Below are 15,990 nucleotides of genomic sequence, written 5' to 3'. Positions count from 1 at the left end.
AACCAAGGAAGAGCAACGCGAGTCACGTATTTTTTCCGAGGTAAAATGACACATTTCGCAGCGGGACCCTGGCCCTTTAAGAAGCAGTGTGTTCAGCAGCGGTGGAGAGCGGAGCGGCTCGGAGCCGCAGACTGCAGCATCACATCCAGCTGCCTTTAGCCTCCATCTGACAGCCGGACAGGACAGCAGCGGGACAGCAGCAGCGGGACAGCCGCCCGGGTCACACACACACACACACACGCGTGTCCTGCAAAAGAAAAAGAAGAAGTGGGGGGATGGGGGGCAGCACCTAGCCCGCTCACCGGTCAACTAGAATTTCGCAGAAGCGGTGGAAAGGCTCCCGGCCGGCGGTCCAGCAAAGATGGTGTCCTGGATCATTTCGAGGATGGTGGTGTGAGTACGGGATGGGCTGCATCTGTTGTTGTTTCAAACCCCTGACCCTGATGAGAGGCTTCCTCCGTTCATCAGCTGTCTGGCGGCGTGCGCCCGTCATCCATTTTCTTATCTGCAAAAATAATTACGCGTCGGTGGAGTAGAAAGGCGCCGTGGATGAAGCGGCGTTTAAGACACCGAGTTAAGCGACTCCGTGAACCCGCCTGTCTGTTTCTCTGTTCAACGCAGCGATGCAGCTCTCTCTGCGTCCAGGCGCTGGTTAGCCGCTGGTGGCTAACATACGCTGGCTAGCCAGGAACTAGTAACCACCTGACGGATAATGTGTTGGCAGGCGGAGCAGCTAGCTGGCCCCGTTATTCAAGTGCAACCTGCTTAATATGCAAACCTCGCTGCAGACGAGTACACGGATTCCGCACTGCCTGCCGTGGCCTTTAATTTTTTTTTTAAAGATATCACAGCCTTAATGCTGCTGCTGAGTATTTCTGCACCACATTGTAACGTGTGTGGTTAAAATGTGATCACCCAGCCTGAGATGTATGTCCATCCATCCATCCATCCATCCATCCATCCATCCTTCCTTCCTTCCTTCCTTCCATCCTTCCTACTGGACTGATTCATGTGGTATATTTCCAAACACGTTGCAGTGACTCTGCAGATGGATTTCCTGCTGTGATTAGACGAGCATGTATCAGCAGCTCAAGGCCTCATCTTCCACCTGTACATATCCTGACCGTGTGGATGACTCGACTAAAGCCAGCAGCCGTCATCGTCCCCCTCGTCCCCAACACGGACACTTTTACATTGCTGCGTCAGTGTTGTCCCCCGGCTAGTGGCAGCTCTGAGTTTAAAAAAAAAAAAATTTAAACAGGATATTGTGTCACTGGATGACCACTGGATGCACCTGTCTGTCAGTGACGCAGTCAATTTCTAATGGACGTAAACAGACTATAGTATAATCCTCAAACACGACTACGACTACTGAAGGGCCCAGGTGCAGAAATGTCGTTGGTGTTTCATCCCTGTAAATACTCTTGCTTGCCTGGATTACATAAGCAGAGGGTAACGTTGGAAAACTTGATACTTTTAGCAGCCTCCAGCTGGCTCTTTCACTTCACCGCACCTCAGGTAATCATGGGCCCATTGGAGACAAACAATATGACAGGATGTGCATCATAATGGCCGCTGCATATCCAACGCAAGATCCGTCATTTCCCAGCTCGAACGCTTTGAACACGCAGCTGCTTCTTTTTTTTTTCTGAAATGCTAATCAGACTGTTTTACCTAATCTAAAACAACGCACAGTCAAATAAGCACTCGGATCGCTGTATTTTCAGTATCTCCCGAGTCTGGGCGAGAGGACTGGCTGCTGTTAAACTCAGAAAGTGAAGCTGAGATTTGAGCACGGGGAGGCACGAGGCGTCTGCTGCGGGAGCCGACCGGCCTACAGGCCCGCTGCTGCGAGTCGTCTCATCTGACTGTACAGAGCTGAGAGGCGCTGCGCACACGACTGAGCACCCCGGGCACTCGCTGGGACGGAGGACCCACTTAAATGCTGAGAAATAAAAATAGATATGCTCGGGGTACCGAGAGCTGCGCGAGCCTCTTGGAACGTCTCGGTGTGACACACATTCAGACCTCAGTTTAGATCGGGTGTCCCAATAAAGTCCCAAATACTGTAAGCATTACGGGATGATGGTGACTTTCTGAACTGCTGTCGATCTCACTCGGCATCCTGTCGCGTCGGCACAAATCGCCGCCGTGGCAGAGGAGGCAACCAAACGCACATCAAAGACACGCCGCTGTGTGCGCAGTACCCCAACGTGCACGTAGACCGACACATGGTGACCCGCCCCCCCCTTGGCAGCCCTTTGTGTGTTGTTCCACTTTATCTCGCTGCAGTCAGGAAGTGACTCCATGTGATTTCCATTATGTTGTGCGCACTGATTATCAAGCCGGTATGTTTTGACAGGTCGCCGCCCGTCAGTTCTCATCACCTCTCGGATCAAAACCACGTAGAAACCGACTTTGTTCAAGCATACGTAGCCCGATAACATGTTTACATAAGCTCAGATCAAGCATGGCTAATCTGCAGTTTGTTGGGTGTCTGGGCGATCGCCCGGAGGCCATGTTCTCTCTCGCTGGATCCCCTTCCTCTGACCCCAACTCCTCTGTTCCTCTGCTTTTTGCAGCCTAGCCTTCGGGACACTCTACCCAGCGTACTCCTCATACAAGGCTGTCAAAACGAAGAATGTGAAGGAATATGTGAGTATCACCTCTGGTTACTTAAATCTCAGCAGACCGTTTTTGAACGCCTGCGTGTTCTTTTTTTTTTTTGTGTGACTTTTTGGGGATGTTTCGCCCTGGGCTGGTGTCAGCTATTTATACTCTAATGTACCAGGTTTTAAATGTACGCCCTGAGATGGAGGGTAATACGAAGCCCATTGATTGAATTTAGGTCAGAGAAGCGCATGACATTGTTTTTTATATCAAAGGAGACATTAATTACTTGGGAGAAATTTCTGTTGTAACATCGGCCAAATCGACTCTTCTGTTTCTTTGAATACTGTCACTTTAAGACTGATGACTAAAAATGTGAAGCATATTTGACGATCACATGATGCAATGAAAAGAAGTCCCGCACACCGTCTCGCTTTCTGCTGAAATATTTGTCCTAATATTTCTTTGGTCTGTCCGTTGCAACATTCAGATGTGCAGACATTTTTGGTCTCATTCTTCACTCTTTAAATGATCGGGGTTTCCGGGACGGGTCAGAAGCGTTAGCAGGGCAGGCAACACAATTTTTCATGTATGAAGGCCAGTAAGGCGTCACGATGACTAAAAGATGAAAAAGCTCCAGCACATTATCTCATTCTACGTGGACGGGAGAGTGTTGTAACCTTAAGATCCAAACGTTGACCTGAAACAGGACACGAGTGTGCGCGCATCCCCTTCATTTGTTTGAGCAGATGAATTTCATCCAGCGTCTGCAAAGAAAATATGAGTTTGCATGCACCTCGTGACGACTGAACACTCAGAAAACCCGTCTGCGTCTTCTCGTGAGTCGTTGCAACATCAGTGTGATCGGTCACTAGAGGATTAGCTGGTCAGTAGAGAATAATAAAAAAAAATGAGACCATACAGTGGTGTCCAAAAGTCTGAGACCATTAGTAAAGATACTTGCATTTATTTTGAATTGAATGAAAAAAATAAAATAAAATAAAATCATTACAAATGATAATATTAACTAAACAATATGAGTGAAAAGTTGAACTGCTGAAAAATCTCTTTTCCTGTGATGTCGGGAATGTTTGTCTTTGTCTCTCTTAAGGTGGGGCACCTAAATGTTTAATGAGGTTGAGGTCAGGTGACAGTGGAGGGAAGTACAAGTCAGTCAGCGCTGCTTGTTCGTCTTTGGTCTTCAAGTAGTTCTTGAAAGCTTTGAGGTTTGTTTGGGCTCATTATTCTGCTGCAGAATGACTCCTATCTCCCTCAAAGATCAAACCAGAGGCTGGAGTGGCGTTCCACGTCTCCTCGGTCAGGGTGGAGTGTATTTGTTGCAGGTCGACTCGGTTCGCTGTGGGTTTGATCCACTGCGGTATCTTTCTCTCCTTTGTTCATCACCTTTCTGTTACTGCCACAAATCTCAGACTAGGATTCATCAGTAAATTTAACTTTTTTTTTTCTTTCCATCATCCATTGTGAAATGCTGGTATAACCTAACCTAACCTGCTACACAGCCTTATTTTGACAGGACTTTCACTCTTTGGAGTCTTGCAAATAATTTAATAAATTCTGCATCTGTGATGCAGCTCGCTTCCTGTCTTTGAGTGTGCAAAGCTTGATGTATTGATCTTCTAATGGTGTGATCAGTTTAGTCTTTGGATACAACTGATCCAGTTTCCAATATGCAATGCCCCCTTAGAAACCTTCAGTCTGGCCTTGATTTGACGCCAGGAAAACCATCCTCAGCTTAGAATAACAATCTTTTAACACTTAGTTCTGATGGCGTCCTGACAGGTGTGGTTATCGTAACGAAAACTTTCTTGGCACTATTTCACGGGACAACAGATATGCATTTTTTTTCTTGGTGGGTGGAAATGTCTGTGGCATTGTGTTGCGTGATAAAACTGCACATTTTAGAGTGGCCTTTTATTGTGACCAGTCCAAGGCGATAATGTGCAATAAGCCTGCTGTTTAATTTTAATGTCACACCTGTCATGTGAATGGATTATTTTGGCAAAAGGTGAAGTGCTCAGTAACACAGATTTGAACAAAGTTGTGAACAAAATTTGACAGAAATAAACCTTTTGTGTGCATTAAAAAAAACAACTTTGATCTTTCACTTAAACTGATTAAAAAAAAAAAAAATCTGAGATCACAAAAGTGTTGCGTTCATATTTTTGATTGAATCTACTGAGGTGATGGTGTTTATTTTAAATGTCTATAAATCATTAAACTTTCTGATTATTACCAGGTTTGTGTGAAAATATGATAGATTTTCACTGTGTTCTCAGACTTTTGGACCCCACTGTATTCCTTTAATTCAAAATGTTGGTAATTTTTTCATACTTTAGAAATTGTAAATGGTTTACCTGTTCAGGTCTCTAAAAATATTCACATGAACAATTTCAAAGGGGAAACCTCTTTTATTGGAACTGCTAACGACTCAAACATATTAAATATGCGACGAGGCATTGCTTTGTTTTAAAGGGAATCGAGCCAAAAAGGTTGGGACCCAATCAACCAGTCTCATGTGGCGTTTGGTCCGAGACTAACATCCAAACATGTTAATTGCATGAAACTACCCAATCCCTTGATACCGTAAGGATTCATAGTTCCAATGTACACTCCTATCTTAATGTCCAGCAGCATTTATAAAACTTAAAAGCCAACACAGTCCACACAAAGCGAGGAGCGGTTGTTGAATATAAACCTTGAATGTCTTCAAATAAAGTGGTGAGTAGTTCAAGATGGGTTCGCCAGTGTTGCCAGTAAGACCAATATAAAAAGAGGAGGAGAAGGAGAAAGAGAAGGAGAAGGAGAAAGAGAAGGAGGCATCAGCAGCACGCTGGCCCTCAGCCTAGTTTTGCACTTGAGAACAGCCTCCTTCTGGCAAGTTACTATGGCAACCCACCCTCTCAGTTGCTGCTGAAGCAGACGGCCACAGAGGGAGCTAATGAAGGGAGGGGAGAGAGAGAGTGTGGTGGTGTTGGTGGTGGAGGAGGGGGGGGGGGCATTTTTGGAGCTGATGTTTTCTATTCAGTGTCCTCACACAGCTGCGTGCCTGTGGCCTGTTAATGCCTTTAAACAAACATTACCATTCAGCGCTTACGTGTTATGTGCCAATATGTTTGATTATAGATGATGTTTCCACATCTTTGCTGCTTAACATAAGCTCCCGAGCGAAATTGCCTACACGGGCCCGACTTGGTGGTAACATTGGGTGATCCCCCACAATTTCCTTTTGTCTCCGAGGTTACCCGTGCACGCTGACATGATGTGAGCGGACTGAGACATATGTTGCGCGCGCACATGTGTGCGTGTGCGTGTAGCTCCACGTGGCTCAGCACGTGTGCACGGGACGCTGTGGGTTCTCATGTGCCATCTTGTACGATGTCCTCTCTCCTCACCTCTGTGTTTATGTGTGTGTCCCCAGGTAAAGTGGATGATGTACTGGATAGTATTTGCATTGTTCACTACAGCAGAGACAGTCACAGACCTGCTGCTATCATGGTGAGTCGGGAGCTGCTGTAAAAAAGAAATAAGCATTTGACTTCAAATCAATAGACACAGTCATGTGGGCATCTTGTGCTCTTAATATTTTTAGTACACTAATCTCTTCAAGTATCTTGTGTTCGCTTTATGCACGATGAAGGCTCCTCGCACAGTTGCATCTTCTGTCATGGTGTCTTTCTCTTCAGAACTCCCGGTGTTCACGCCTTTCTTAAAGCGTTTATGTTTCCTTTTCCTTTCTATTTCGTTCTCCAGGTTTCCATTTTACTTTGAGTTAAAGATCGCGTTTGTGATCTGGCTCCTGTCCCCGTACACCAAGGGCTCCAGTGTCCTCTACCGCAAGTTTGTCCACCCAACCCTGTCCAACAAAGAGAAGGTAACAATAGGACTTTTTAAAAAAAATTGTTTTAATTTTTTTTAGGTCATTAAGTCAAAGTTCCTTATCCTCCTGTGCTCATTTTTGTTCCTTGTTCTGATGACCTACATTGTTGTCTGTCACTCTTCCTCCTGCGACCTGACCTTGTGTGCTGTAGGAGATAGACGAGTACATCGCACAGGCCAAAGACAGGAGCTATGACACCATGATGAGGTTCGGAAAACGGGGTCTTAACCTGGCTGCTAATGCTGCCGTCACTGCAGCCACCAAGGTGAGCTGTGCGCTCTGTGAAGTCATTATGATTTACAAACTTTGATCAATTCATTTATGCTTGATGTTTTTTTTATATTAATTTGTAGACCGCTGTAATATTTCCGTTGTAGATTTATCTTCTCGGATCTGATCAGGTTGCGAGTCCGCTGCTGATGTTGGAATGTGAACAATGACATCACGTTTTGCTAAACAGAAAAATATACAGATTTCCACTCAGTCATGCAGCTAAAGACGAGAATTAAGGTGACTGCAAACTTGTTCCAGGGGACAGACTTCAGCACTTTGTCTGTCACTTGTTGGGCTGCATCTAACATTTACATTCATAATTAATTAACCTGCATTTATTTTCTGAATTGTTTGATGGGAAAAAAAAAAATAGTCAAGTAGTACAAGAAGTCCGGTTCAGATCTTGTTTTGTTCAAGCAACATCCCAAAACCCCAAAACATTCAGTTTGATGTCGTAGAAATGTAAGAAAAAAAACAGGAACTATTCACAAACAGTCCAAAATCCAAACATATTCAGTTAACAGTGATATAAAACAAAGAAATTGAGCAAATCCTCTCGTTATGGATTCATTTTTCTGTTGTTCGATTAATCAATTAATCATGCAGTTTTATCTGATAAAAATGAGAAGAATTTTATGCCCATTTAAATGTGCATCACATTATTAGATTGTTTGTACAAGGAGTGAATAAGAGATTTGTATTTTGAACCCTCCATGACCACTATGATTGAGTGCATCGACATAAGATGTTCCTTTCTTGTCAGCCTCATGTATATAAACTTGACTGGTCAGTGCTCCACCAAAAAACTAAATGGGAGATAAATCAAAATTACTTTTTGGATGACCTTTTTCTTCAAGACATGAGTGATGAAGAGGTCACGCTGTCACATGTGTGAAGTGTTCTTGCTTGCTGCCCAGGGGCAGGGCGTGTTGTCAGACAAGCTGCGGAGTTTCAGCATGCAGGACCTGACTCTCATCAACGCCGAGGACGAGCTGTCTATGCACACTTCAGACGGCCGCATGAGACGGGACCCGATGGACGAGATGAGCTCGGGGGCCAGCACCCTGCCCCGGGCCAAGAGCGCTGCTGCACGGCAGAGTGAGACCACGCACATCCCGCACCGCTTCATGAGCAGCTTGACGTGGAGGAGCACGGACTCAAACACGAATACATACTTGCTGTACATTCAGTTCAATTCATGCGTACTGTGTGTGTAGCTTTCTAATTGGGCCAGAGCGTGACTCCTTTATTTAACACGGGCTGGTCCAGCCAAGTGGAGTCATGTCATGTGGTCAGAGCGGGGAAGAGGAGGGTGATGAAGGAAGCAATGCGACGAGGGTCGAGTGAGTGTGTGTGGTGGTGGTGGTGGTGGTGGTGGTGGGGGGGGGGGGGCAGCATGTGATTCCAGTGGGAGCACTTGGAAGGAGGACTCTTTGTGTCTCACTACACTGCCGGCTGCCTGCGTGGGCCCGGCCAGCTGTGAAGTGAACACAGAGAGAGACGCAGAGACCCTGAAACAATGACCGAACAGGACAAAGTGGCACATTTTCATTTTATACAGTGGGACTTTTTTTTTTATTTATTTATTTTTTTTTGATTTTTTTTTTTTTGATGCGAGTCTTCTAAAGACCAGTCAGCAGGAGTTCAAATTTTATTTTCAGTGGGGTTTTGTGCATGGACGTTCCAAAATGACCGTATAGAACTTTTCTGTATATATTTAGAGAATCCGTGTTTATTTTAACAAGGGCTGTTTTCCATAAACGTAGCTTTTGTGGCTCTATGGGTCATGCTAACTCCTCCGCACAATACAGCCTATGTTGCGTTGACAAGCGCAAGCTTTCCGACAAATGCGATTTTTACACAAATTATTTTCAGCATTTGTTTGAATCTGATGGAAAAGAAACACAGAAATGAGCCGCCTGGAACCGCCACTTTGCAAAATTTATTTTGTGATACCAAAATGTTAATTGAAAAAAACAACAACCCCGCAGCAGATTAATTGATCACTAAAATAGTATTCATTTGCAGCCTTGTTGAGAGTTCTAGCTTCTAAGACCATAAATGATTGGATTTCCTTCTTAATACAGCATTTGCAAAGGAAGTTTTATGATCCACTGTGAAGCCATTGTGTCTGCAGATTATACTGCAGATCAGTTGCTCGTGATCTTTTTGACTTGTGTGTTCCCCAAGAAGCATCAACGTGACCTGCTGTCACAGCTGGATCTCAGTATGTATTCACCCGAGAGTGACTTGCCCTTTTTAGATTATTTTTTTTTAAACATATTTTTAAGAAGCCTCGAGGAATACAAGTTTAGTCCCTTTGTGGTTTTATTTATTTGCAAAGGTCCACTTCTGAAACTGCTGGAGGCAAAAAAAAAAAAGAAGCATTTTCAAATGTGGCCACTGGGTGGTGTCAGAGGTTGAGTCTGCAGTGATGTACTGGTCTGCGACTGCAACCTTTTCAAGTCAAGTGTTAAGTTTGGCCTCTGTGTCTCTGGTCTGTCAGATCTTCTGGGTCCAGTTGTTCAAAAAGTTTAATCTGGATCAGAATGTTCTTGATTTGGAAATCCGATGTTTTGCAATCCACAATTAGGTAATCCATCTTTTATGCCCATTTGTCAAAGCTGCATTGACTTGGATCACCCTGATCTAGGCACAAAGATGTCCAAATCCAGATGACTATTTCTCTAAATAGGACTACAGATCACAATCTACTTGCTATATAAAGAGCAGCTGGTAGAATAGCAGATAGTGTTTGACAGAAAAAAAGCACAATAAAGCAACACAAACGTCGTTAGATGAATCTATTGGCATTATCATCTTTGTTAGGCAAAAAAAACCATTTTGGTAATGTGATCCAATCCAACAGCTGAAATCTGTTCAGATTACTTCTGAACAACTGGGTGACTTCAGTCTGAACGTCGCGCTACTCTCACTGACTGACCATCAGTCTTTTGCCTGCTCCTGCAGCTCGCTCTATGGCAGCCACGTCCCTCGCTGATGACGTGTCATCCCAGCACAGCTCTGACCTGTCGGACACGAGGACTGAACACTCGGATGAAGATGCGGTAGACAAACCCCCGAAGCGCAGTACCGCCGTCAAGGCAACCAAGAAACCTGCTGCTGTTAAGACAGAGGTAGGTGAACCATTCAATTCAATTTTGTTTATGGAGCGAGGTTAACATAGTGAAGTCCTTACAACAGAACTTTACAACGTTATACAAAGGAAAGGTACGATTCCCACGGGAGCAACAGCTGGAAGGAAAAACTCCTAACTACTACTTAACAGGAAGAAAAATGTCCGACGGGATCGGGCTCGGCGGTGGGCGGTCATCTGCCTCCGGCGGTTGGCGTGAGGGGAGAGCGGTGACAGAAGAGAACAGCATAGCAATCCCAGAGAATGAGCTGCTGGCGGACATGCAGCCGCAGGGACAGGGATATCTTCACAAGAAAGCACAGCAGTATGCGAGCGAGAGGTACTGCGTAGACGATAAACGAAACTATGGGAGAGAGAAGGCATGAAGTTAATGAGATGTAATGGTTCCATATACATGCAGAGAGAGTGAAGGAGAGGGAGGAGAGGTGCTCATAGGAGGTCCCAAAGCAGCCGAGGCCTCTAACAGCATGACTAAGGGATGGTGCAGGGTCACCTAGGTCAGACCTAACTATAAGTTTTATCAAAAAGAAGTATTTGAAGCCTAATCTTGGAAGTAAAGAGGATGTCTGCCGGAGCCGCCATGTGATTCTATTTTACCCATCGATGTTGTCGCCTCCTTCCGTGGATCAATCGGCTGTATTAATTTCTCTTTACGTTCTCCTCCCTCTGCTAGACTCAAACAAAGACGGTGAAGAAGCCGGCGAAGAAAAAGACCATTACTAATAATGCGGAGACACCACCATGATCCCTGCTGTCCACATCCGTTGGCCTCCACTGGCTCCACCCACAGCCTGCAGTTGCCTCTTCCTGTTCGGTCTCCACACAAACACATGGACACTATCCTGTATATATCAAGCACCGATTTTGTGTCCCTCCTGCTGGATTTTAGCAAAATGCAGATTTAGTTTTTAGCCGTATGTGGCCATCTGTAAGTCGGAGACAGTTCTTTTACTGGCTTGTTGAATATTTAGTCTCCGTATCTAATTTGAATTCATTTGAGATTTAACTGCTGGAGACATTTTTTTTTTTTTTTTTAAGCCGGAAGATGATTAGTAAGGTTATCAAAAATTTTCCTTTTTTTTTTCCTTTTAACACGTAAACTGTGTGAATCTCAAGTTCTCATTGATGTTTTTGATTCATGTTGTGTTTCCCTGCAGTGACACTCCTGATGGGAGGCTGTCTTTGGCTGAAGTATTCCCAGTAAAATATTACGTTCTTTACTCATTGGATGGAGTTAAATCTCCTCCGGGCTAATCCTACAAGGCTCCAGTTGAAAATGATATATCCCACACAGGCCGTAGGTCTGCGTGCTCACCTTGAACCGAACATCGTGGTAGAAATCCTCAGAGATGGTTGTCCATGGGGCACCGACAACCACAACAGGTGGCTTTAAGTATGTTATGACTGAGGAACAAGGGGTAAGAGGGCAGTGAGACCAACCTATGAAGCCTGCATTAACAGATGGCTGTAGACATCCCTCATCATTCCCACTTGACTACAGGTCAGCTTGTACCACCTGTCACTCAGGAACCACCATGTCCCCGCTCGTGTAACTGTGTAGTTTTACAGCATTATGCGTGACCCGTTTTGGTTCCGTTTAACTTCCTCTTGGACTGAATTTTCGTGGCTCGCAGCTCGTGGAAGAGTTGAAATGTTATCTTCCCCTCAGTATGTCCGTGTACCTCCGAGTGAGTCGGGCTCTGCTACGTTCAGGTCTCACTTGAGGCATCTTTCGTCCTCACTGTTTTAATGTTACCTTCAAGTCACATACAGTGCTGATGATGGAGCGGTTTGTTTAGTGCTGGCTTAGTTATCCTTCATCTAGACACCTACTCTTCGGTTGTATTTATCCCAGGTCATTAATTTATTACGCTTCTGTGTTGTGCATCTCTTTTGGTCATGTGATATCATCGTCTCTGAAAGTAATGCTGTAACCGAGTGATGGTGGCTCACTCCCAAATGAACACCGGTGAGTTGCTGGTGTTTATGAGGTAGCATATCTGCTTTCACCGCGGTCATGATGTTTTGGACTAGCTCAGCACTTCCTTTTACTCCTTTTTAAACAGCTGTGTGGCGACATGTAAAGTAAAGCAATGAAATGAAACAAACAAAACCAACATCTGACTGTGAGGGATTATTTGCCCGTGCTGTAGTTACAGATGTGGAGGGAGAGTGAGACCAGGCTGTGTGTGTTTCTGAACACACAGCGACTGCATTGGACATGGTTTCTTCTGAGTGAGATTTAAAAGCATTAGACTACTCTGCGCTCATTAAGGCTGTCGGCGGTGTGACATTAATATGAACCAGTAGGTGGAGACAAACCCCATCTTAACTGTTGGCTAAGTTATTAAACAATATGTAAACGAAATGTAAATAGTAACTTTGACTGTATATACAGTATGAGCTTGCTTGCCTTATTCATTCTCTGGGCTTAAATCCATTTTATTATTATTTTTTATTTTTTTATGTTTGTGTGCTATTTTGGATTCGTCTTAGTCTCCACAAATCAGAAAAAAAAAATCAAAAAAAAATCTATATATCTATATATATATAGAGATATCGCTCTCTCTCTCTATATATATATTCTGACACCAGAAGAACCTCAGATGTGATCACAATACACCTCTGGTGTTAGAAGTGGGTTTTTTTTTGTATTTTTAATTAACATGTTGACTTTGCTTGCTATGCCTTTTTTTTTTTTTAACATTTGGACTCTTCACCACATAGTAAACAAATCTGCAGGTGTTTAACTGATGCTTGAACACTCACATCCTGCTATGTTCTCTACTCTGACTGGTTATAAAGTATTGTAGGGCCAAAATTGAGAAACCATCCCCGGTCGTATATTTTTACTCTTCTTAATTTAATGTTTGCACTGAATAAAGAGAAGACGTCACATAATTAAAAGACATTTTGTCTCGTCAAGATGCAGCTCTGCATTTTAAACTTTTTGGAATATTTATTGCTGATTATTTTCTGTTTCAAATCAGTATTATATACAGGGATGTTCAATTCTAGATTGTTTGTGCCAATTCTCTAAAGCTCCATATCAAAACGGATAACCGAGTGTGTGTGTGTGTGTGTGTGTGTGTGCGTGCGCGTGCGCGTGTTTGTGCTGGCACAGTGGTACCTTACAAGGCCATGTATCGGTAACTAAACTACTAATAAAGGAAATTAAAAGCTGTGTTAAGGCTTCCTGTACAGTTGAAACTAAGTTTACTTTATACAGCGCTTTGGGATCTAAGCAGAGTTATTGTGTCTTTCCATTCATGGCAAAGCCTCCCACACCGCACCAAGCAGCCTTAGAGAAGGATAAAAGACTGTTTTTGTCTTTTTCTTTTTCAATTTTATTTTAATATGTTCCAGAAAATATAGACATAAATGAAAGAGCTTTTAAGTTTCATAAAATTGTGAAAATAATATAGTCTTTGGAAGATTTCAAATGATATATATATACTACTTGCCGTTTTAATTTTGCTTTAATTTAAAATTGCTTTTATTTTCTCAAAATATCAGAAACGTGACTGAAATATCTCAAAATATATATACTGTGTGTGTGTGTGTATATATATATATAAAGAATACAGAGCTATTCAGTGGACGTTCTGTTTGATACTTATGATGTGTGTTTCTTCCACTGTTGTTGATGGTAGAGTTGGTGCAAGGAACAAGTTGGACATAGGAAAAGTTGAGCTCTGAGAAGTAGTGCTGAAGGATCATTTCTGAGCTATACAGAGATCTGAAGGTTTCAAGAAAACTGGAGGCAATAAGATGTGAAATATTAAGGTGTGTTTTCATGTTAATTTAATAGTCATATTTCCCAGTATGTTTGATAGACTTAGTCAGACCAAGAAGGAAAATGTTGGCTATATTTGACCTATTTTAGTTAACAGAGCAATAACAGTCAAAACTGCAAGCAGTGATATGTGGGGCCTCGCATGCTGCACGTCAGGGAGCCAGCGGGTCGGGGGGGGGGGGGGGGGGGGGGGGGGGGTTGGTCCACCCCGCATATCTACTTGCAGTTTTAATTTTGCTTTTATTTTCTCAAAATATCAGAAACGTGACTGAAATATCTCAAAATATAATTATTTTTACAGAGGGGTCTCAAACATTTAGAGCTCTGCTGAGACGACTGAGAATGTCCACAAACTGTAAACATTAAAACTCCAGACATCAAAGCAACATTCCATTCCCTTTATGACATCATTAAGTCTATAAATAGACCTCTGGCAGTCTGTGAGGTCATTCTGTTCCAAACCTTGCAACTGGTGACACACTTCCATGAGTGAATATTAATTCAACTGGTGATACACTACTGTGAGTAACTCTTAAAACAGTCAGACAAGATGAGTTCGAGAGCAAGTCAATCTGCCCAAAGCACCAACAATTGCGCCTGGCAGCAGATTTTTAACAAGTTCTCAGGAACAAAAAGGAAAGGAAATGCCAAGAAAGAAGGCCTACTGAGAGAAAAGGAAGCTCTACTCCAACAGGTGGAGGAGCTGAAGGCTGAGCTGCAAAGGGCCGAGGAGCATGCACGGAGTCTCTCAAGAGCAGAGCCTCACAGAGCTCTCCAACAACCTGATATCAGAAATGAAGGAAAACAAAGAACTCTGGGACCAAACTGAATATTTGACCTTTGAGCTCCACAAAGAAAAGTACTTGGCAAAAGAGCAGCGCGATCTGTATCGCAACAAGAGAGCCAAGTATTTATATCAGCAGAGACTGAGGCTCAACCTTGGCAGAAAACTAGAAGAAAACCAAAAGCAGCTGGCTGATGAGAGGAGACAGGTAAAGCTGCTGGTGAAGAAGCAAAATGAAATGAGAAAACATGAGAGTTTTACAACCAGAGATATGAAGCTGAAAGAACAAAGAGTCACACCCTTCAGCAGCAAATGGAGACAGAAAGGAGGCATCACTCAGCAGTTATATCAGAGTACCAGGAGGAGATCCAGAGGCTGAAGGCCAAACAGGATAGATTGAAGTTCAGAATGTAGCAGCACAGCCACCTGTTACACAAAGAGAAAACCACAAGTTTCAATGAGCTGACACAGAGGATCAAACTGGGCCAACACCCTGACCCCTAACCCCTAACCCTAACCCTACCCTACCCTGCCCTAACCATTACCCCTAACCCTACCCTACCCTAACCCTGACCCCTAACCCGGGCAAATAAATATGAACATCTTGATTAGGGCCCGAGCACTGAAGGTGCGAAAGCCCTATTGTTATCCAAGGAATTATTCTTTTCATTCCTTATTTTTCTCCGCAAAGACCTGCATTTTTGGAGGCTTTATCATATTCAAAAACTCATGAAAGTTGGTACACACATCTCTCCCGGCGAAAAATTTCGTATTCCCCGCCGGCCCCCCCGACGTGCACCGTGCGAGGGCAACCTATAACTCCACCGCCCATAAATATTCATTCAAATGCGACCAAAATTGCCGCAGACATTCTTTGGATAGTAGATATACATATTTTCAAGGGGGTCTGCAGTGATATTAAATATCTTCCTGTAATGTGTAGTGTATGCAAAATCTTTTCAATTTCTCCAAATGTTTCAACTTCACTAAATGTTGAATCACCATCAACAGGCCAAGGTGGAATCTGAACCATGAATAGCATCCTTGGTGAAGTAGAATCTTTTACCTGTTGAGTTAACCAGACTGTCGGTTGAGTCTCTGGAAAGCTCTGAGTGAACTCTGTGAAACACTTTCTCCTGCCGTGACTCATTCTCTGGCACCAAATATAGTACGATGCCACTTCAGAGCGGGAAACAACCTCATGAAGACATGGGTTCGAGCCCCGCTCAAGGTAATACACGTGATTCACAGAGGGTGAGTCCCTCTCAGGGTAAGCCACACCGGTGTGGGTTTGTACATGCAGTCGTACTAATACCAAACCAAAGGTCAACAACAATACAAAACTAAAAACAAAAAAAATTCCCCGTGAGACTTTTTTTTTTCATATTTCGGACAACATGCTATAGCATGTCCAAAATAGAAAAAAAAAAAGTCAACAAATTAAACATTTTAGAACCTGGTAATTTTGGAAG

The 15,990-nt window shown here is 43.6% G+C and overlaps 1 protein-coding gene across 1 annotated transcript; it reads left to right on the top strand.

Annotated features, from left to right (window-relative positions):
- Positions 1 to 208: 208 nt before the first annotated feature.
- On the top strand, positions 209 to 12,491 carry reep2 (receptor accessory protein 2). The gene is made up of 8 exons (XM_069697090.1): positions 209 to 393; positions 2,583 to 2,655; positions 6,050 to 6,126; positions 6,382 to 6,502; positions 6,660 to 6,773; positions 7,699 to 7,879; positions 9,752 to 9,918; positions 10,612 to 12,491. Exons 1-8 carry the CDS (start codon positions 362 to 364, stop codon positions 10,681 to 10,683), a joined length of 837 nt encoding a protein of 278 aa, XP_069553191.1. The 5' UTR covers positions 209 to 361; the 3' UTR covers positions 10,684 to 12,491.
- The last annotated feature ends 3,499 nt before the right edge of the window (positions 12,492 to 15,990 follow it).

This window comes from Brachyistius frenatus, unplaced genomic scaffold (genome assembly GCF_029030835.1).
Source record: "Brachyistius frenatus isolate BFR_SWC_R1_liver_20210118 unplaced genomic scaffold, ASM2903083v1 Contig_22, whole genome shotgun sequence".
In the NCBI taxonomy this organism is placed as follows: domain Eukaryota; kingdom Metazoa; phylum Chordata; class Actinopteri; family Embiotocidae; genus Brachyistius; species Brachyistius frenatus.
Note: the sequence above shows the minus strand (reverse complement) of the source record. Positions and strands in the feature narration are given on the sequence as shown.